The 21,718-nt window shown below is 45.9% G+C and overlaps 1 protein-coding gene across 3 annotated transcripts in view; it reads left to right on the top strand.

Moving 5' to 3' along the window:
• The first annotated feature begins 764 nt into the window (after nt 1-764).
• Nucleotides 765-21,718, top strand: part of sei (potassium voltage-gated channel seizure) — a 283,246-nt gene continuing 262,292 nt past the window's right edge. For all 3 annotated transcript variants that reach the window (XM_084593794.1, XM_084593795.1, XM_084593793.1), the window contains exon 1: nt 765-1,833. In XM_084593794.1, coding sequence (XP_084449920.1) covers nt 1,758-1,833 — 76 coding nt within the window. In that variant the 5' untranslated portion in view covers nt 765-1,757. The remainder of the gene's footprint in view (nt 1,834-21,718) is intronic.

Genomic DNA, 21,718 nt, shown 5'->3' with positions numbered 1-21,718 from the left:
TAACCTAGCCTTGATGCCCGATTTCGGAGGCAATGGCTCATTCGTGCTATCGCCCGTGTCATGTCCCGTGGTGTGGCTCTGTTATCTCTGCTACCGTCGAATTATATTCTGCAGTACATTTAAATAGAGCTCTTGGCTGACTGCATTGTGTTCTTGATATTACTTTGAAGCGCATGATTTATAATGTTTTTTTTTTATTGCTTTCTTCACCATTAGAAATCTTTGCAATAAGAGTGAAGCCTTTACTTTGTATTTCAAATGTCCGACGGTTAACTAGGGTTTCTTGTGATGTCAAGGCTAGCGATGTTTTGAAACGTTTGGGTTTTTTGTTTTCTCGCCAGCTCTGCAGCATACCCCTTGATGTGTTGCCTTACCTTCCTGATGTATCTCCATCTTATTTCTAGAACTGAACGCGGATCACTTGCACTTCGGCTTTCGGTCCCTTAACCAGATGGTTTCAGGAAATCAGACTTCTCTGTAGAAACGATGTGCTGTGCAAGAAAGCCAACTCATTGAAGTCATGCGCTTCAGTCAGTAGTTTGTGGGAAGAAGCCCTTACCGTAGAAAATATTGAGCGGGAGAAATAGTGTTCCTTACGGTCGACTAGACTTCACTGTGGATATATAAGTAAACTGAGTCCTTAAAGAAGAAACTTAATTTTTCTGTTTGGTTTGGTTTGATAGCAGCGCATTATAATGGATGTATTTTCCTGCAACGAATCCTATTTACGGAAAGAGGCATCCGCCAAAAGACTCGAACTTTTACATCACAGACCGCAATAAAGCACATAAAAATTTTAATTCACAGAAGTTCTGAGAAGTTCTTCGAAGTCCACGATTGCAAAACGGCTTGTCCCGTAACACCTACTCTCACCGCAATAAATGGCAGAGCTTCTGCGCCCCCAGGTCAACTCGTGCTTCTCACCAGGTCCATGCCCGAACGATGCGTTTCGGGAAAACGTCCTGTATCCCTAATCAAAACACCGAACTAGAGCGCACGCTGGCCTCTTCCCCTCTTTCCGGGAACTTGTCGGGGCGCTCCGAGAAGCAGAGTCGCCCCCTCTTCGTCGCACGGCTTGGCGCCAGGGTTTCCAGTTTCACGAGTGTCGTCCGAGCGCCGAACAGCGCGAAGCTTCGTGTCGTAGCGCTCGAACCGTGGAGGCAGCCTCCTCCCCGGGTTTGCGCCCGCGGCCGCGGCGCGGCGCCACAGTGTCTGGGGCGAGAGGGGAGCGCGATCACAGCGATCCGCAAGCTGCTGCTGCCGCGATCCGTGCCGACGAGCGCGGCGGTGTGGTGGCGTTGGCGGCCCGGGGACGAGGAGCATATGAGAGTGGCCGCAGTGTAGTAGGGCTACGAAGACGATGCGTTTGCGGTGGCGACCGGTGGGAAGTTCGACACCAGCACCCAGGATGTTCGGCGACAGCGCGCTCGAGTCTCCCGCAGCTCCGTGCAGCATCATCGAATGGCGCCTCCGCTCCGACCAGCATCGCACTGTTGCGGCCGCCGCTGAGCGAGCCGGCCGCGGAGGCCAGCGCTGAGGCTGACAGCAGGCGACGGACTATGCGTCGGCCCGCTCTGAGGAGAGCGCCCATTCGAAGAGACGCCTCCCGCGCCAGTTACTGTTGTTGTTCCGGTGGCGTAGTGGTGCGATGGCGGCGGCTCGCCTGCGGCGGGCCGCCCCGCTTTCGTCGTCGCCTTCGGCGCGGCACGTAGTGGTCGTCATCTGGCCGTGAATCGTGAGACGACGTCGGCGCCACGATGCCCGTTCGCAGGGGGCACGTTGCCCCCCACAACACCTTCATCGATTCCATCATCCGCAAGTTCGACGGCATGAGTAAGTGTCAACCTCTCTTCTTATCCGCCTCCTCTTTTCCTCCACGCCTTTGAAAGACGCTTTCGTATTGAAGCCCCGCCACTGCAGTATAAACACGGGTCGCGCTGCTCCCTCTTCCGCGGCCACTGCGCTAATTGCGCGCCGTCCTCGGACGAGACCGTCGTCCGCGCGGCGCTGACATGACGCTCTGATCGCTCACTGCGTCCTAGCCGCACCGTGCGAACCACCGACCAGTTTGCTCCGAAGCCGTTTCGCGCAGCCGCTTCCGTGTGCCGACAGTTTTCACTTCCAGCCTGCGTGAACTTGCGAGTTATTTTTCTAACCCGAAGAGAAGGGGCCTTGGTGCCAAGGCTTCTTGTTTTAGGTGTCAGCCGCCGCTTCTGTTCAGAGAGCCGAAGGTTGTTTCGGTTGCTTGTTTCTGACTTCGCACAAAAGAGGAGACAGACTGCCAGCGCAGAACATGCTTCCCCTTGTTCAGGCTTCTGCAAAGCAAGCTTTGAAAGCTGCGTAGAGCATGGTAGAGAGCAAGTCATGTCACGGGTGAATGTGGTTGGTTGTCTTGAGGGACGACAACCTAGGAGCTTCGCTGCCTAATGAGCGTCTCTACGGCTTGCGTGCTTTGTCTGAGAAATACAAAGGACGTTACGCGAACATTTTCATTGCTGATTTACGAACGTTACACGCGGGTTATTCTGCAAAGCTTTGGGAATAACTTCCTTTCTGTCTTGTGAAAACCCCATAGATGTCAGGCATCGTAACAGCATATACGTTATTATATATAGACTGGCATATTAACTAATTCGGAGGAGCTCGAGCAGTATTTATTTGTGATTCGAAACGTCAGTGCAGCTCGAGAGAAGCTGTGATTATGGGATTATGGAAATGAAAGTGGCCACCACGTAACGAATCGTCTAACCTTGTGTTTGGCGCATCATAGCCCCAGTTGCTTTTGCGCCATAAAACCACATATAACTAACAAATAACTAATTGAAAGTGGCTGCAATGTATTGGAGGGCTGCATAGAGACAGCGACCATAGAAAAATTACGACGTTTAATTGGATACAGCTGCACGCTGGCTTAACGAAAGTGATTCTGATGACCAGTTGAAATGAATCGACTCTGAAAGCAACCGGGTTCGGGCTATGGCCGCGCGAGAAAAGTACTCTCGCCTTTAGCAAAAATGCGTAAAATGTTTAAGCACTTGAGGGCTTAAAATACCAGGCTTCTTGAATAATTGGCCTTTTGAGAATAATCAAAATTCAAGTTGATGCTGTAGAAATCGAGCAGAAAAACCGTTTATCCTAGCCAATTGGTAAATTCACTTAACAGCGTGGTTTATCTTCTGTACAACCGGACCAATGCGCAGTGGGGTTAAGCACAAAATTAAAAGCAGAAAACGCGCGGAAAATCTGTAAATCGCTCTAAATCATCGACAATGTCTGAAACCACGCCGGCGTTCCCGTTATTTGTTTACTGCACGCCACAAAGCAAGGCGCAAATGGAGTTCTATCAACTTCCGCAAGATTGCGAGATACTTTTACACAAATAACATAAGCGGTCACTTTGAAGGTCGACGTAATATATTCGAGCAAATATCGCAGATGAAGACAAGCACGGAGAAGGAAAGAAAGATAAAAAAAACAACAACAACAAAACTTGTGATTTGTAGTCCCCGTCGTTGTCATGGTCTATGGCTGCCTATGTGCGTCCATAGAATTTTAGCTAACCAGGCTGGAGAGTTTGTTAAAATTTACGTGACATACACCTCATATAATAAGATTATTATTTTTATGCATAGAAAAAGAACCACTTGCGTGATTTTGCGCCTCTAATGTGCGGAACAGAAACTGTTCGCAGTCAACACCAGCAGTCTTCGTCACTCATCACCGCGGAAATAATGAAATGGTTGGACGCACCGTTTTTCGCCTTTTCACGCAGAGCTGTCATTCACGAAATGAACCGAGCTAACCTGTTCGCTCTCAATCAAGCTCCCGCTGCTCCACTTAATCAACGCAGCAGCCTAGGGACATTCTCGCTATTTGACAGGATGTATGACAGATAGGAATGAGAAACGCCTCCTTTAAGTCATACATCGCTGGAGAGAATGCCAGCCGCCGATAAGATTGGACCTCGAATTCAACAGGAGACGCCTCGTTTCTCGACAGAACCTGCGACCCGCGGATTTCTCGTCTAACTGTTGGGCTCGGCGCGTCGCCGAGCTGGGAATTGTTTGGGTGGAGCCCTTTCGGGGCGGCCTAAGACCTGCGAGATGGAGACATATTGCGCGAAGAAACGAATCGATTATATACCGGCGGCGCTGGCACCACCACCGTGAGAAGCCAGCCACCAAGCTTATTTTTTTTAATTAATTTTTTTCTCTCTTCTTTCTATGTTTCGTTTCCCATTATTGTCTTGTTTCTCCATTTTGCGGCCTCTCCCGCCGTGTCATCGATTCTTTCGGGGACACGTGTTTTCGTCTGTCACGTGCCGTTCGCGCGACCTGGGAAACCGTTTGCGCGGAACGCGGAGGGAGAAATTTCTGAGTAGGCGGCGCACTTTGGTGATGATTGAATCTTAGTGCGGATACGTGTCCCTGCCGAAGCAAATAGAGCGAAATTTGCATTGCAGCTGCAAGATACTTCCTTTGTTCGACGTCGAGAGATTATTCCTCATCGCTCGAAGCTGCCGCAGAAAGGTTGTTGAAACGTAAAACAAAATTTTGTTGTTTTTAATACAACCTACTCACGTGCCAGTGAGCCGATTTCAGCGTGCAGCCATGTTTACGAAAAATAAAGTCACGTAAATGTCAGCCCTGGCAAAATAGTAACACATTTACAAAGTTGACTACTTTAAAGATTTAGATGTCTACATACAACTCCGTTTGCCTTCGTCTTGCTCATAGGGTGCCTTGACTGGCTGACTTTGTCCGTTAACTGAAACGTGCTCCTGCCTTCTCTAATATCGAATCGGATGTTGGAGCAGGGACCAACGATTGCTGTTTCGTTGTTAAAAGTGCCAAAGCTCAGTGATGATGATCAAATAGCCTATTCATGGTGCTAGCATGTTGACGACTACTGTTTCGATGGCCGATCTCAAAACTATGTTTATGCATCGCAATTATTTTAGTCGCTTCACTACGTACTGATATACTATGCGAGAGGCGTATTCTGCTCGCGCCGAACAATGCGCGTGTATATAGATCCGCTTACAATCTTCGACATGTAGCACTGCCCAGCGACATGCCGATCCTTACAAATTTCAACTTCTTAAACACAGTTTTTGTGTGACTTTTATGAATAGATGTTTCTTTATCATTCTCTTTTTGTCTTCTCATTTATTGCAGATAAGCATATTGAATGCCATTCTTGCCCTCTAAGGTGCTTCCGTTAGATACAGAGGTCGTACTGGAATTAGCAATCAACAGTTTTTTGAGAGCGAATCTCAAATCGCTGAGGAATTGGTGTTCGGAGATGAGCTCTCATGCAATCGTAGGCTGCCGTACGAAATGACAGACGACGACGTTTCGCTTCGTCAACAAGAGGTCATATAATTTCTTGTCTGAGAAAATTTCAGCTCCAGATATATGAAAGTCTTCGGCTTGCTTATAGGGTTCCGCATGCTGGAGCGTGACCAATACAGAAGCATTGGCGATCAGTCTCGGTGTTTTCGCCCTCGAACAGCCGTGGCAGAAGCCATCTATAGAGACCGCTGATGCACTCATCAAAAAAAGACAGATTAATGCAATAATTGAGTGACAAAATTACATTTTTATAATATTGCACGATGATTTGTGAGAATATGTTTTGCTGATTTCTTTCGATATTCCTCGTGTATATCCAACGCGCTTTGCGAAGGAACTTTGCTGCGCGGTTGGTGTGTTTGTGATTATTGTTAGTGATTGTCGGGACAGCCGTCACACTTATTTTGTTTCGGTCTTTGGCCCTGTGGGGGTGCATGAAGTACCAGGCGGCGTCTTCACGATCTTTGTACATGCTAGCCGCTTGAAAGACAGGTTTTCATGCAGTGTGAGTATGCCTATGAGTGCTTGTCTTTTCACCGCTGGTGGCCCGTTCACAAGCATTCACATCACAGTCGTGGGCACTTGCATCTCAGTAAACTGGGAGCGTTTTAGTAATTTGTTTTGAACGAAAAGCTCAAAAGATGACATTCGATGCCACCACATGTCCTTTTTAACTGGCCCGTTGTCACGTTATCTCTAATTGCCATCAGCGTCAAAAGCTCTGAGGCTCATAGGCATCTAAACATTTCGTCTTAGTAATAAAGGACATCAATAAAGGACATCAGGTACGTGCGTAGCAAATGCTTACTTGTCTTCCAGCAATTCAGGATCTGTTATTTTTTCGTTCTTCTCTAATTTGTTCGGTAAGCAGTCAAGCCCGACCGATGGGTCATGCATTGCTATAAGAATCGCCGTTCCATTGTGCAGTTTAAGAATATGTTGCACCTTACGCACACAATCAGAGAAGGCGAACTTTCCTTCCGAGGGGGGGTGAAAAAAAGTTTTGTATATTTTTTCTCCTTATACTCTTCTAGACCTTAACCTACTAAAATGGAACGATGAGGTTTTAGGGCTCGCATTTGCACACATTCGTGATCAATGTGCACATGCGCTCATGTAAGTCCTAGCGAGAGTGACTGTGAGGAAGATAATTTATGAGAGCATTCTGCAACGATCACACATTTTCACCAGAGAGCGTCCCTCTCGACCTTCCATGCAAATGGCAGGACATAAAAGGCACCCTTTCCGAAGATAAACCGACTGCACGTTCATCGCTGCGTTCTGTGACCCGGTACGCCGCTAGACGAGGTCTGCCCGTCGTCGCTCTATCCACGTCCGAAAAGCTTCGCAGTTTGCTGCGAATTATCTACTTCGCCAACGGCCAGAGCTTTGAGAGGCGTTGTTTGACAATGTTACTTGACAGCGGACAGGGACGCGAAGAAGCCCGTTCGGCGCCCGCGACGCCGTACTGGGGCTTCGGATGCGGGCATAGTGCACGCGGAGTCTTGTTTGCTCGCCGCTGAGCTTTACTTACGGGTATACGCAGGCGGCGGTCAAGGCGGGTCCCGCATAGGAAACGGGCACTCGCCACGCCCGAGTGACCGTCGGCATAGGAAAACAACGTATTCCCGATATCATGCAGGGTGGAGCTCCCCGAGGGGCATGGTGTGAGGCTGTAAAGGAGGCGACAGTTCGGGAGGAGAGGCTTACAAACTAACAGCGAAGAAACGCGATAAGCGTCCATCTCGAATGCGAAATTTTTAGAAGGTGAATGTATGAGCTTCTACCTGTTGTCTGCTTTGTGCAAAAGCAGTGATGAAGCTGTTATAATTACTTGCCTGATCAGAATGATAAGAAAGCTTTATTTGAATGAACTCTCATTGTGAGAGACTTATAGTAGTTACATGGTTAGAAAGTCTGTTTTATGCTTTTCACTAAAGCACCCGTTCTGCTAAAGTTGTGGCCAGAGTCAGGCAGTCAGTGGTTAGAGTCAGGGTTAAGGCAGGCAAATATTCTCTGATCGTGATTAGGGAAATTACTTTTCTTTATTCTGGGAAGTCCAGTACAAGAGGCAGAAGGAGGATATCTCAGTGCAGCATTAACGTTAATTGTCGGTATACGCTTTGCTAGGCACAATACCTTTTACAGTGTCTCACTAATGTGTGTAAAGATCTAGCTTTTTCTAGTGGAGCGTTTTCGCGCGCCTATACATATACCTGAAGGAGGAGCAGGAAAAGGAAGTTCAGGGGAGTGGAAAGGCGTGTTAGTTTCCTCATCCGGGTGAATACCAGTACCATGCGAACATTGAGGGAGGGGTGAGGTGGACTACATGGACGAGAGAAAACCTTCAGGATGGTCGAGAATTGAGCTGCAGAGAGATCTTTTGAGATGTATATTTCTTGTCTTGCCAGATTTACATGCGGAAGTGATGCTTAACACCCGTTTAGATAAGTTTGGCATCGTTTTAGCTTTGCTTTGCCACGTCTTGCCACGCTTAGCAAAGTATTTAACGTATGCTTTTGAGTATTTTTGGGGGGATGAAGGAGGCCTAATCAGGTCTTTTATGCAACTTTGTCAGAGAAGATGAAGACGATAAAGACTACGGCACCTGAAGAACAGTAGCAGCATAGCAGTTGGAGCTGAAAGAAAGAAACCGATATGGCGAAGCGGTCTAAGGTAGTGGGCGGCAACGCTAATTTCTTTGCGTCGGACTGAGCTTTTTTTCTTTTTTCAGGCGGTTGCTCGAAGTATAGGCTTCAAAGCCATCTCGGCGAAATTGAAGAATGCAGGTAGTAATACAACAAGAAAAACAAACAAACAGAGGTAATATATAAAATCAATATATTATGTTGCGGATATCTTTCCACCTCCTCCATTTATGAGATACCTAACCTAAACGGCTTTAAGGTTGAATAATTGATAATAATGATAAAAACCGAACAATAATACCGCTAAAACCGACGAAAATGGCGAAGCAAATGCAACCAGTTCGTGGCGTTGCATAAAATCAGCCTTATCAGAAACCGACGACTAGGCGGCGTAATCTAGTTTGCGAGCCACGGCTGCGGGAAGGCGGCACGTGCCACTCTTCTGATGTGCGGAAAGAGCGCAATGAACTGCCCGCGAGGCAAAAAAAAAAAAAAAAAAAAAAAAAAAAAAATACGGATTCAATTTTTTTGTTTATGGTCGACAAGAAAAGAGAAATAGGTGGGTGAAGGTGGTAAGGCTTGAATGCAGTGACTGATGATAGTAGACTTTACGAAAAAGACATAAGCGTAAAAAAAAAATCTACGTTGGGCCAGACAAGATAGGGAAAGGTTAAATTTCAACTCTGTTACACTCGCGATCCGATTTCTATAAGAAAGAACAAAAATAACTGCGTTAGCCTGAGCAAGCTCTAATGCAGTATTTGAACAAGCTCTAGTGCGACAAAAAGTATGACCTGGTGAGGATCCCAAATGTGGGCGGCATATTGAAGTTTAGGGAATAATAAATTAGTAATATTAAAGTGACTGGGGCTTTGCTGAAATTTCGAAGTAAATAGACTAAGCTGTGGTTAATACCGCTAATAATTAGTTCGATGTGAGATTTATAGTTTAGTGTGGAGGAACGAGCACACCGATTACAGTCACAACTTTAGTGGGGACACCTGACATTACTTCTGTAAAGGGAAAATTTCAGTCATTAAAGCTCACATATTGTTGGCGGTTCGTAAGAAAATGTGCAAACCAGGGAAAACATTGTTATTTAGGTTTAGGGTGAAACGTTTAACAATAAGATGTTTTCCGAGCGGTGGCTTGTATGTATACGACTCTTCAAGTGTACAGAGTGTCAGCTGTCACTACGGAACGTCAGGTAACACACGAGAGCAAGGTGTCGGATAGTTGGTATTGCATACCTAAAGAACAATGTTGGGAACGAGACGAAACATGGCGAACGAGGGATAAACAGCACCTGTGTCTGTTTTTCTTCCTTCTTCGTGTTTCGTCTCGTTCCCAGCGCTTTTCTTTAGGTACCACTCGCCATGTGCCTTTAGAGGTGGGAAGGAAATAAAACATTATTTTTTATTTCAGTGAACGTTTGTCAGAAGCTGGCTCTATCTTTCACTGAACTTGCTGCTGCGATTATCGTCCCTTTTAATAAATAGCCCCGATGGATAATTCAAGGTATTTAGCTGCTCAGCACACAGTCGGAGGACAGAGAGAGAGAGATAGAACTTTAGTAATACAGGAAAAAAATATACCTGTCGTAGTGGACGGGCCTTCTCGTTTAAAAGTCCAGTTCTAGCTGCATTCTCCGCACATGGCGAACCAGCAGTGGTTGATGGCTGGCCAAGGGGAGGCACAGCTAGTGGTCGCATGAAGCCCTGAGCTGTTACGTATGGTCGGTTTGGGGGGGGGGGGGGGGGGGATCACCACATTCCCATACTATGTGGTAGAAAGTCGGTGGACCTGTACAAGGGTGGCAACCTTTCGTTAGACGCCCGTGTGCTGTGCAGTACCAGCTGACACCAAATGACACCGAGTGGTAATAAGTACCCTAAGATCATCTATAAAGTGACTCCCTCACTCTCTTTTTTTTGCACCCCCCCCCCCCCTCCCTCTTACACGCGCACACTTAATCTCAATATTTGCCTCAGAGTGCAATCCAGGTACCCATACCATTTATGCAACATGTATAGACTCCTCTTCCTTTCTTTTCTTCTGATTATGTGGCACGAACTCAAGATAAAAGACTGGCGCTATGTTGTGCGTCAGGAATTTATCACGTAATGTAATGGAGAAGTGTTAAGCCAAATTTGGGAATGAAAATTCAAGAAAGTAAACAAACAAACAAAAACATTCCGACATTTTTTTCTCTTATCCTGAGAATGTTCATCACGGGTTCTGATTGTACATCACGTGGACCTCGTGAGTGATCATGCAGCCATTTATATGCAAGTACAGAATGTTAACAAGACGAGTTCTTGATCACGGTTTTTTATGGCGCAAACGCCGCCTATTACAACCAAAATCGATGAGGGAAAAAAGGAAACTAAGAAACACCAAGAACTTACTCAGATGCATGGCGAAAGCAGCAGTCACATTTATTGACGGCGGAAACATCTCGTCAACTGCTTCGCGCTAAAGGCGAAAATTATTTATCTCCCCCCCCCCCCCCCTTCCGGTATTTCGGGGGCATAGACTTGAATAAAGCAGCGCGAATGAACTACATCGCGCGAAATCAGTCTTTAGTCACCATCACCTAATTTTTATGCGTTCCTCACGAAGAAATTGTCTTTGCATGCATGACGCACAAGGTAGCAGTGTATGATTAGAAAAATCATGAAATGAAGGAAGAAGAAAAAGCAACCATGATTGAGTGAGGCAAAGTGTTGTGTGCAAATCTAGGTCCCTGTTGCACGAGACGTCTTATTTGTTTGTACGCTTTTTATTTGCGCATATGCGGTTTTGAGTTCTCTCAGTATAGCTGCTGGGTATGATCGCCCTAAGAGTGCCGTTTTACAAAATCTGGCGCTCTCCCCTTCTCCGCAGGCACAAACTATGGTTCTGCCGTGGTTGCTGTTAGAAACGTAGATTATAGCGCTAACGTGTCATACGGTCTTTCAGGTGCGATGCATATTCCATACCTTTGTTACAGAGTCTCTCCAACTACTGAAGAGGAATGTTGCTGCCTCTGCCATAGAGGAGCATCCTTGAAATTGGTTCTTATAAACCTAGCAAAGTGCGCTCGAAAGGAGAACTGTACTGTAACCTGTCCTCACTGTGAAGCATAATATTTTCTATTACTTTTGGGTAGCCTCACCATAATATATGTCTAGCTTTGCGAAAGAAAAGTTAGATGTACGCAGATGTGCCTCTCTTTTTCATACTGAAGGTGGGGTGACAAGGCGAAGGATCTCGTCAGACCTCGTCAAGCTTTGACAGCGTTTTGTCGGCGTAATATCAAGCTGAGAGCCAATGTAGGTTTGGATGCTTTTGCTAGGCGCGAATTCATGCTTAATACGACGAAGATGGCCCACATGACGACATTTGAAGGCACATGATTTTTTTTTTTAAGCTATTCACCTTGCATTGTCGAGCACCATACAGGTCGAGGGCTTGTAACAGCCCTGTTGTGGTAGCTCAGTGTTTAAGGCGCTTGACAACAGAACACATGCAAGGTGTATACCAAAGAAGTGGGGCCCGGAGGTCCGGACTCCGCGGCGCCGGCCGTGTGTCTAGCGTGTGGCCGCAACCTAGAGGGTGTGATTACCTCCTCGATGGCTACATCCTTTCGCCCGTATCGAATGGTGGGCGTTAACTGCCTCTCTTTTAAATCTCGTTCCTTAACGAACCTCGAAGGAGGAGGAGAAGGAGTTTGTTTTTGGCCAGTCTGGAGGCGGGCGGGATCGATTTTCCGGCTCCTCTGCCTTGTGGGCGTGCAGCACCCAAACTGCATGCATCCGCTTAGTGGGAGCGTTTGCGCGGCTACCATAAGACGCACCCCGCCTCATCTGCAAGTCGAACCTTTATGGTGTGAAAACGACGGCGCCGGCAGTTACAGGTGTGCCATGAAGCTGTTTTGTGTCTAAAGTATACTACAGCGCAACAGCGAAACAACAGACACTAAGACAAGGTACACAAGCACTGTCTCGCTCCTCTGTCGGTTATTAGTGTCGCGCTGCAGTACTTTAGTCATGGACCCTCACCAACTAGCCCGCATGTTTACTTAGTACTGTAAGCGTAGTTATACCACTAATTTGGGCATTGCTTTAATTCTCACCGGTGCAGCGCCACGCAGCTAGCTTGGTATAGCACCAGAGTCCCTCAATACGCATTCAAGGACTCTGGTAGTACCATATCCTCGACTTGGATAGCACTGCACCCTCGACTTGGGTCTCACTGCACTCTAGACCTGACTAGCACTATATAGTATCCCATTTTGGGCGATACTCTATTCTGATTGGGGTGTCAGTATGCTGTTTGCTAAGAAAGCATACCCCATTCATGATTTTGGTAACGCTATACTGCCAACTTGCGCAGTGCCATACTCCTGACTTTGTTAGCACTGTGCTTTCTGCTTGGGTAGCAGTGTATTCGTGTTTCGAGCAATACTGCAGTCGGCTTTGGGTGATATATACTCAAGGCTTGGGAATCATACTCTACACCTGACTTGAACAGAACTATACCATGGAGAGTGTTTGCTCTATCATGACTTGTGTGATGCTGTACATTTCGAAAATGACCATAGTGCAATGAAGAGGGCAACGGACGAAGATGGAAATACAAAGAAATGCATCGGGCTTTTATTCTGAACGTTTCAGAAATTCATGTGCTGTCCGAACTAAGGTTACCTCCTACGTATTCACACGTAAATAGTCCGGCTCGTTTTCTGCAGAGGGCGATGCGTGGATGGCGGGCTGACGCAGTTTTCGCGAAGTCTAGAAATCTCTTCACTTTTCAATGTTTCCCATGAGACACGTCCTTCGTTCTTCTTCTTCTTCTTTTTTTTTTCTTTCTTGCTTTCCTTGATTAAAATAGTGCTCTCCAGAACGGGGAAACAACCATTGCAGACCGAGCAACGACTGCGAGAAAGCGATCATAATAGTTGTCTTCACGCGCATTTTATACGTTTTCAGTTATACATCAAAAATCCGCAATAAAAGTTGTCGGGAGTGCAACGCTCGTCCTTGCCTCCTCGTCTTAGTGCGTTGACCCCCCCCCCCCCCCCCCTCTCACACACACACACACATCCTTTTTTTTCCCCCTCTTTAGATTATGTACCAACACGCTCGATTCGCAGCATCAGTGCATGGGAGCGCAATACTGTCGACTTCAGCCGGGCTATAAACGTTCTACGTGCGGTGACTTTTTGCTCTGGCTCGAGGTGTACAGCGCCCGAGACGCTGACGCCGCCTCTGGCCCGGCGCATCGATTGGTGGCGCTTGGCCGGTCTTGGGGCCGCTGCTGCTTCCGCACGGGCCCGTCTAGGGCCACATGCAGAGGCACCGGGAGGTACGACCCTCGTTTTGGCTTGGCCACCGCCGCCGTCTCACTTTTTCAGCGCCGGGCCGGGAACGGGCGCGCAATCGAACAAATCGAAGCATCCCTTTCTATATAGCGTGGGTTTGTGTTCGTGTGGGTGCACATATGTCTGCATGCGGACGTGGGTGCGTGCGCCGTTTGCGACGAAGCGGACACGCCAAACGATGCCACACGTCATTGCGCGACTTGTTTTTCCATGCGAAATGAGCTAGCTACTGCGCGAAAGTGGCTTATCTACATTTTGAAAGATCTGTACAATAAATCAAGGCCGAAATGAGAAAAAGTGCGAAGTGGAGCGTACAATAAGCAACTAGACGGATATCACCCATCTCGCTCACCCCTTTCGTAAAAAAAAAATAAAGATAAAAAAAAAGGAATCAAGAGTAATGGGCTGGGCACGTAGGTAGGTAGTAACACGCGAAGGATAATCGACAAAAGTGCGCGTGCCAACTTATGACAACAGATCGAACTTCTACCGATAATCATTTCAGAATAAACGCATGTCATTAGCAATAATATATTCTCGTTGGGAGACTCATAACCTCAGCAGACGTCTCGTGCGGCAGTTTTACTCCCTAATTACTAAATTTTTAATGCAGTTTTATTTTTTTACTTTTTTTTTTTTTTTTTTTTTTTTCACATGACGGAGTATAACGACTCTGAACAGATTTGAGTGGGTATATTTTCTTATGAGTCGGTAATGACAAAGGTTCTTAGACTGGCTTGAATGGTATTGTCGTGCGGATCAGCTCGAGATGAAACGAGCAGGTAACGCAGCCTACAGTGGTGTGTGGATGGCACGATTCGTTTACACTGTGGCGAGGCTTACGAGCGACAGGGCCCAGCTGTGCCTCGTACGAGTTAATGCTAGCGTGACAAAGATGCATCGGCGAAGAGCTCGATGCTCGTATTCCCACTACACTCTGCGCGAAATTATAACCCCAACGGCACAACCGTTACTGGGGCATGTGGACAGCTTTAAGGTTAGCGTGTCGCCTTGTCCGATTTTTAATGAGGTAGTCTGCTGGCTGAGGCAATGGCGTGGAAGGCTCGCGTTTTACGGCGAGGAGTGGACATTGTTTCCATCGTTTTTATTGTTTACTCCTAACAAAACAGAACAAACAATAAGCGATAAAAGCCGTGAAAAGGAATATCGGAACATAAAATTCGATTATTAATTGCCTCATATTGCACGGTCGGAGGGCGTCGCCCTCGCTCAGAAATTCCATTACCGGACACAGACGGACTTAAACCTAGGTATTGAAGGTTGAGAACGAGAAACAAGAGCCTCATATTCGCGACAAAACACATTAGTATTGGTTAAGGAAAAAAAAAAACGCATACATTTCAACGCATTTTGGAATAACAGCGCGAAAAACGAGGACGAAGATCAGAAAGACACAAACACGCAGTTCAGCTGTCAGTAATTTATGCCTTCCCCTTCCTTCGCCCCTGAAGGTAATCGATTTGGCAGCTGTATTTCGGGTGATATATAGTCCAGTTAATATGTGTGGTTTTCGCGATCAGAGAGAGTTGTTTTCTCAGACAGCGTTCAGCAAGTGAAGAAAAAGATGGGCAGTTAGGTTAAATATGGGCGCGCATGTGAATAACTGACGTTTTATTTCCACATATACTCTGAGCTATTAGAATATATCAATAAGAGGCTTGGAATGTTCTCTAAGATGGGTGCCGAAATTTTAGCACAAGGGCACTTTAGTACTTCGCCTCCAGCGTTGTGTGGCCACAGCGGCTGGGAATCAGATCTGCGACCTCGTGCTAAGTAGCCTGATCGCAAAGAGAGAGAGAGAGAGATAGAGAGAGAGAAGCATGCGCAGATGATGGAATTAGGGGCAACTTGTCGAGCTATCAGCCGTCAAAGTCAGCAGGCACTCTGAGGGGTATCATACGTCACTTGTGCGGATTGAGAGGCACATGTTTCGTTGCGTGTAAAACCAGGAAAGTAATGAAGGTGGGCAAAGAAATCATGCGACTCACAGCAGCGCTTTCTTTTTTATTCGTAAAAACGCATTAACCTGGCATTCCTTTTAAGGCAGTTCTAAACTAGAGCCGCTCAAGAAAGCATTGTTTGTTAGCCGGTTCCTGTTAAAGGTACATGAGTGGGACAAGATGTACAATCGTCCCAAACATTTATCTCGTTTAATTCATTTTTCGCACACATTGAGCACTGAGTAGCTGCTGAAGATTACACAGAAGGAACAGTTGATTGAAGAAGCAGGTGAGCTTTCATTTCTGTCCTCAGTTCAAGTGCCTGAAAATTTTTAAATTATTCATAGAATACTACTGGCGCGTTACTGTTACCTCCCTTGACGGCCATAATTTTTTTAGACCGGAGTTGTATTTGTATGAAATATTGTTTGGCTCTCAATATATTGTCATTCCCCATGCCATGCCACTCTTTTTCAGCTTAAGTATATAGGAATCATTCTGTCGGCTAGATATTTACAAGGAAGTACTTAAAAGCCTGTGAGAAAAAGTGCTTTTTGTCACAGGCACTTAAGTATGTTGATGATGTTTATTAAAAAAAAGAAAAAGGCGGTGCTATTTTTTGTCTTGTGTTGCTATGGCTGCGCTATTTTGCCTCTAAAGTATCCGGAACTAACTAGCCCCGTATAAAGCTTTACTGAAGAATGCGAAGTTGAATACAACACGCTGTTCTTGCGCCTTTTTCTTTCCGTGTTCCTATTGTCACTTGGGCACTGCAGGACAGGCCGTAAATAACATACCGTTACGGTGTGCAGTATCGAGATGACGACGACGCGCTGGTGTGGTGTTGTGAAGAAGACGACGCTCAGGCTAAGCTGGGTTCGTTCTGGTGGTGTGTGCATCTGAAAGTTAACTAGCGTCACGTTAACTAGCGTCACCACTGTGTACGTTTCCCTTAACATTATGCTGCTGGGCTGGTTCACCTTTTGCAGCGGCGGGAACAAAGATGACGATACGCATGACGTACTTCGAGCGTCCTTTTTTTTTTCTTTCGCCGCAGTGTTGTGCACATGCCCGTACCAAGCATAGATCACATTTCCAAACGGAACGACTTTCTCAAGATGTAGAAAATAACCGACTGTTAATCGTTGCAACAAGAGGTACCACATCCTAGAGGCTTTGTTCTAATTAAAGAATCGTTCATATGTGGAGTTCCATTCTTATTTTTCTTTTTTTTTTTTTTTTGCCTCGTTCCTAAACTATCATTTTGCTTGCTGTGGTGCTCGTGATGCTGATTATAGAAAAATGAATTTGAAGCAGTCGTGCAAAAGTTCCTGCTTATTTATGTGGTCATTAACATGCACTCACTATGGAGTTCCAACAATAGCTACTATCCACGTATTTTTTAAAATTTTGATATTTTATTTTTCTCCTCGCCCTATGTGACGTAGGAGTATGTTGTAGCAAATAATCCTGTGGCTACCCCAATCAATGTGTCAGCGGCATCTTTATGTGATATGCTGTGGGCGCTTGACAAGTCGCACCGGTATATTCGGTTCCTGAGCGACGTTCGCCGCATGCATCCAGGAAGAATTACGTAACCGCGATGTCGGGGCCGCGCCTCCGGGAAGCGGCACAGCGTCGGAGGGATGCGTGACGTCTTCTGCCTTCCGCGAAACTCCACGCGACGCCTTTGCGGAAACGCGCGAGGCCCTGGCATGCGACACAGCTTTTATTTTCAGTGCCGCGAACTCGGCTCCACCTTTCACAACGGGTCTCTCACTTTTGAATTGGGCGCCAACCCGCGCAGACTTCCGCTATTACAGCGCTTCATTTCAACCCCCACCGGCTGTCTGTCCCCTTCACCCTCCTACCTCGTTTCCGACATTTAATTGCATGTCCCCTTCATAGTCTTTTCTTTTCTTTCTTTCTTTCTTTCTTTCTTTCTTTCTTTCTTTCTTTCTTTCTTTCTTTCTTTCTTTCTTTCTTTCTTTCTTTCTTTCTTTCTTTCTTTCTTTCTTTCTTTCTTTCTTTCTTTTTTGCTCAACGTCCCCTTTATATTCGTTTATTTTTTTTTTTTGGCCCAACGAAATGATGTTGCTTTCGTGTTCACACGGTAGCTAGTTACGTACGGAGGTGGCATCACAAAACTCAGAAACGACTCGGAGTGTCGCCAAAAATGAGCGATTAAGCGTTAGTCTCTCTGATTTCTCGAAAATCTGGCCGATTGTTTTTCTTCTTTTTATAGTAGGCCTTATTCATTAGGAAGGTGGCACTGCTAGAGCGAAAGAACATATACAAAGGTATAATAAGCAAATACATTTTGCAAACAATGAATTTTCGTAGCTGATCTGCACCTAAGAGAGAGAAAAAAAAACAACTGACAAAGAAATGTAACTAAAAGCTGAAATATATATCATATGTTTTCTTTTTTCACATCGATAGTTGCATGAATGCATTTCTCCAGGTGAAGCGCGACATTTCATAAGCGAGGAGTTACCCGTCTTCATTCCTTTCAATTATACAATAACATATTCGGTTCTATTTTGTTATCCACAGCTAGTGAAAACTGGTGCTGTTCACATGGGCTGGAACTTAAAACACGTATTCTCACATAAACCGTCCCAAGTGCAAGTCGTGTGACGAGGGCTGCTGTGGCCTTCGTGGGCACAGATCGAATAAGTGCTGGATGCAAGTAACACGAGGCTTCATTTTTTTGTGTTCCTGACATGACTGCGATTCCAGGCATTCCTCTGAATATAGAGAGATAGTAGTCAAGATAACGGGAGAAAAAAAAAAAAGCGAGGAGGTAAATCTGAAGAGGGTCCCTGTTAACCTTCAGTATTAGAGAAAAGAGAATAGGAGATACTAAAGGGAGACAAGAGAGAGAGAGAGTTAAGCTAAGAACGAAGAGCATGCAACAAGGAGGTACGGCAAAATCATGCACAGGCAACCCGGTCTGATTGTGTATTCAGATTGTTTTAGGGTAGTGAAGACTGTTGAAGAACCAAGAGCCATAAGGCCCAAGTGAGTTGCGCTAAAAAGTATTCGGTTTTCGCGGCGTAGCAGAGACTGTTGCTGCACTTGGGCCAAAGCGGCTTCCGCAGATGTCGGTAAACTGCCTTGTCGTGAAAAGAGCCGCGGCACGGTCTACACGAGGCGAAAATTTCTCAGCCTGATATTTCGAAGTGCGATGCGAATCTGCTTGTCATTCTCTGTGGCATACGTGACGGAACAAAGAACCTTTCCACGGTGGGCGTAAACTTTCATCCACCACTGCATGCACAAGCAGGAAATAACATTACGGTTCTAAGGATGGTCGAAAGACGAGATGAGAAGATAAAGTGGGGAATGACTCGTGTTCGCACAGAGCTGCTTTTACAAGATGTATGAAAAAAGCAATGAGTAGTCTCCCCTGAGGGGGCTGGTACAGGTGGGTCACCGCCGCTTGCGGCGGGGGCTAGTCTGGCACCGAATTTTTATCTGTTCTAGGCCGTCATTGCACACGCCACCGCTGGTGGTGGACGACGGCTGTTGTTGCGGCGCGCGTCTTTCTTTCCCTCTTCCTTTTCTTTCTTATCTATATTCTCTTCTATCTGCACGAGGCAGCGGAGGTGGCTCAGCTACAGAGCCAGTAGCAAGCCCATGCATTTTCTTTTCCTTCTTCCTACAGCCACAACAACAACAACAGCAATGAGTACAGCCTCCTTCACACTGCTGTACAAAATGTCATCAGTTAGACAGAAGATAAGACGCTAACTAATCAGCCTGGAGAGGAAGGAAACTCGGTGGACGCGAAGAAGTGATTGCGGCAAGAGCTACAGTTACCGAGGTAAAACATGCAGCTGAAAGAACGAGTGTCTTAGGTCGCGAGGTTCTTAGGAAGCGGCGGATTACAAATGTCGAGAACGCGCCTGCCAGCAGAGTGCATCGGCTGAAGGAACAGCTCCTCGCGGAACCATAATTCGGTTCTTAGTTGTCGTAGCGGAGCTTAGGAGCCGGAATGTACGGACTTAGTTTTATTCTCGTTCTGGTATTACACGTGCTTGTGCCACGAACTGAGGGTTGATTTTTCACATTCTTTCGGCAGCGAGTGGAAAAAGGAGGACGTTATTTTTTTTAAATTTTTGCATGAACCTTTTATAGGGCGCCTACAATTCGACTTTAAAGCAGCGCTTTCTATTAGCCCTTGTTAGCTTAATGCTGCGGTGTTGACCAATCATCATCATCATCAGCCTGATTATACCCACTGCAGGGCGAAGGCCTCTCCCATATTTCTCCACTTAACCCGATTCTGTGCAAGCTGCATCCACTTGACCCCTGCGAACGTCTTAATCTCATCCGCCCACCTAACTTTCTGCCGCCCCCTGCTACGCTTTCCTTCCCTTGGAATCCAATAACAAGCAATAAAGAGCACCGTATAGGCAGACATCCAGCAGAATAACTGGCGAAGTCACCTCAGCCACATAACACTAAGCGTGCCTCTAAACTTATGTTCGGTGGCAAGCTTAGCATTTAAACGTGGAGGAAAAAAAGTTCCGAGGAGGGCGCATCACGCGTGATGGTTTTTCATTACAGTCCTAAAAAATCGCCATGGCTTTAAAATGCTTAAGCCGATTTGTTGAGCGAAAGCTTTGTTTAGCTTAGTTCATCTTGGATTTACTAGTCTAGTTTGATTTAGCGTAGTAGTAATTTACTAGACGAAGAATTGTTGCACCTCATGCACAAAGTTATCGCAAACAACGTCTTTGTGAAACGTTCTTTAGCTTTTAGTTGGCGGTGGCCACTTCGTCTCCACGGTTATGCACGGTGTATGAGTGGTTAATGGAAAGGGGTCCGTTCTGGCTGGCTTGATGTCGCGGAAGAAAAGGGTCGGAGGCTTACAGGTGAGCAAGCAGTGCACAGAAACGCACAGGTCGAGAATTCACAAATTAATGACCGCGCGCTGAACGGCCGTCTCGACACTCGATACGTTGCCATGTGGTGCACAACTGGACCGATATGGAGCCCTCTGAAACGAGTGCTCACTGCCTCACGAACACAGTTCAGTTTTTGGGAGGAATTTATCCTTACTGAAATGCATATAACACCATATATAGAATGTATCGGAGGAAGACCTTGCCGTACGCAAGCGCTGGGCTGAGATTGCTAATTTCGTGTCATTAAAGTTGCGATTGCTGCGAGATAAAGTCGAAAGACGTAACACTCCATTGAGAAAGAAACCGCATTGCCAAGACGCGTAGGAAGCTTGCCACATAAATAAAGTTTTGTTGTCGCGATGATATATTGTGCTTCTGAAGGGAATGTTGATAGTATTTATAGTAATGGAGTGTATTGTCCGCAATATGGATTATAATTAGGCTTCCAGAAATTGGCTAGACCATATATACATCAATGAAATTGTGATTCTGAGCAGCACATTATGATAAAGGGGCACAAAAACAGTGACTGTATGCTATTATGCGGCACGGGCGCTTCCGTTGATTTTCGTCACAAAATGAGAAAGCTCTAGAACAGTGTTAATAACTGTCATGCGGTGGTGACAAGGCCGATCGCAACAAACGAATAGCACTGCAATCAAACTCTTTATTGAGCTGACTAGCGCCCATAAAAAATCTAAGTAACCAAGTTGCGACGATAGCAGCAAACGTACTCGCTAGTCGTTGGACTATAAGAATGCACGTTGCACTCGTCAGTGCTCAATTTAATGTCTGCAACGAAGCATCTAGATAAAGATTCAAAAGATGACCAGAGCAGCCTGTAACATTGTGGAAGCGAACGTGAATGCCTGGGGTCATTTGAGACTACTCTCGGTGCATTTCACGCTATAAAGAAAATTATAAAGTCGCGCTTGGAGACATCAAGCATGAAAAAAAGAGTACAAAATCGATCAGAGCACTACGATCAAAGTGATAAGGCTATACGCTGGCGGCCGCTGAAAAAAAAAAAAAAGAAAAGAAAAAGACACCTAGAATACAATTTTGAATAGTTGGCGGCAATATTTGTAAGGTGTTCATTGCCTGTCATTGCATGAGTCGGCCATAAAGACAACCATAGTTTTGCATAAAGAAATTTTAACAAAATTTCAATAATGAAAGGTGTTAACAACACACGATCTCTCCAGTACTATTCACCTTGCTTTAGAAAAAGTGTTCAGAAATCTGTACTGGGAACAGTTAGAGATAAAAGTTGATGAAGAATACCTCAATAATCTGAAATTCGTTGATGACACTGCCTTGCTCACGCAATGCATTGCTAGGGATGCTTAATTGCGTTGGAAGTGATAAGGAAGTGCATCTAGGACAAATAGTAGCAGCAAATTGAGATCCCAAAAGGAAAGCAATGAGAAGAATCAAATTGAAACAGAGCGCATTCTGCAAGTACTATCTAATC

Source organism: Amblyomma maculatum, chromosome 2 (assembly GCF_055883805.1).
Source record: "Amblyomma maculatum isolate TAMU_Amacu chromosome 2, ASM5588380v1, whole genome shotgun sequence".
In the NCBI taxonomy this organism is placed as follows: Eukaryota; Metazoa; Arthropoda; class Arachnida; order Ixodida; family Ixodidae; genus Amblyomma; species Amblyomma maculatum.
Note: the sequence above shows the minus strand (reverse complement) of the source record. Positions and strands in the feature narration are given on the sequence as shown.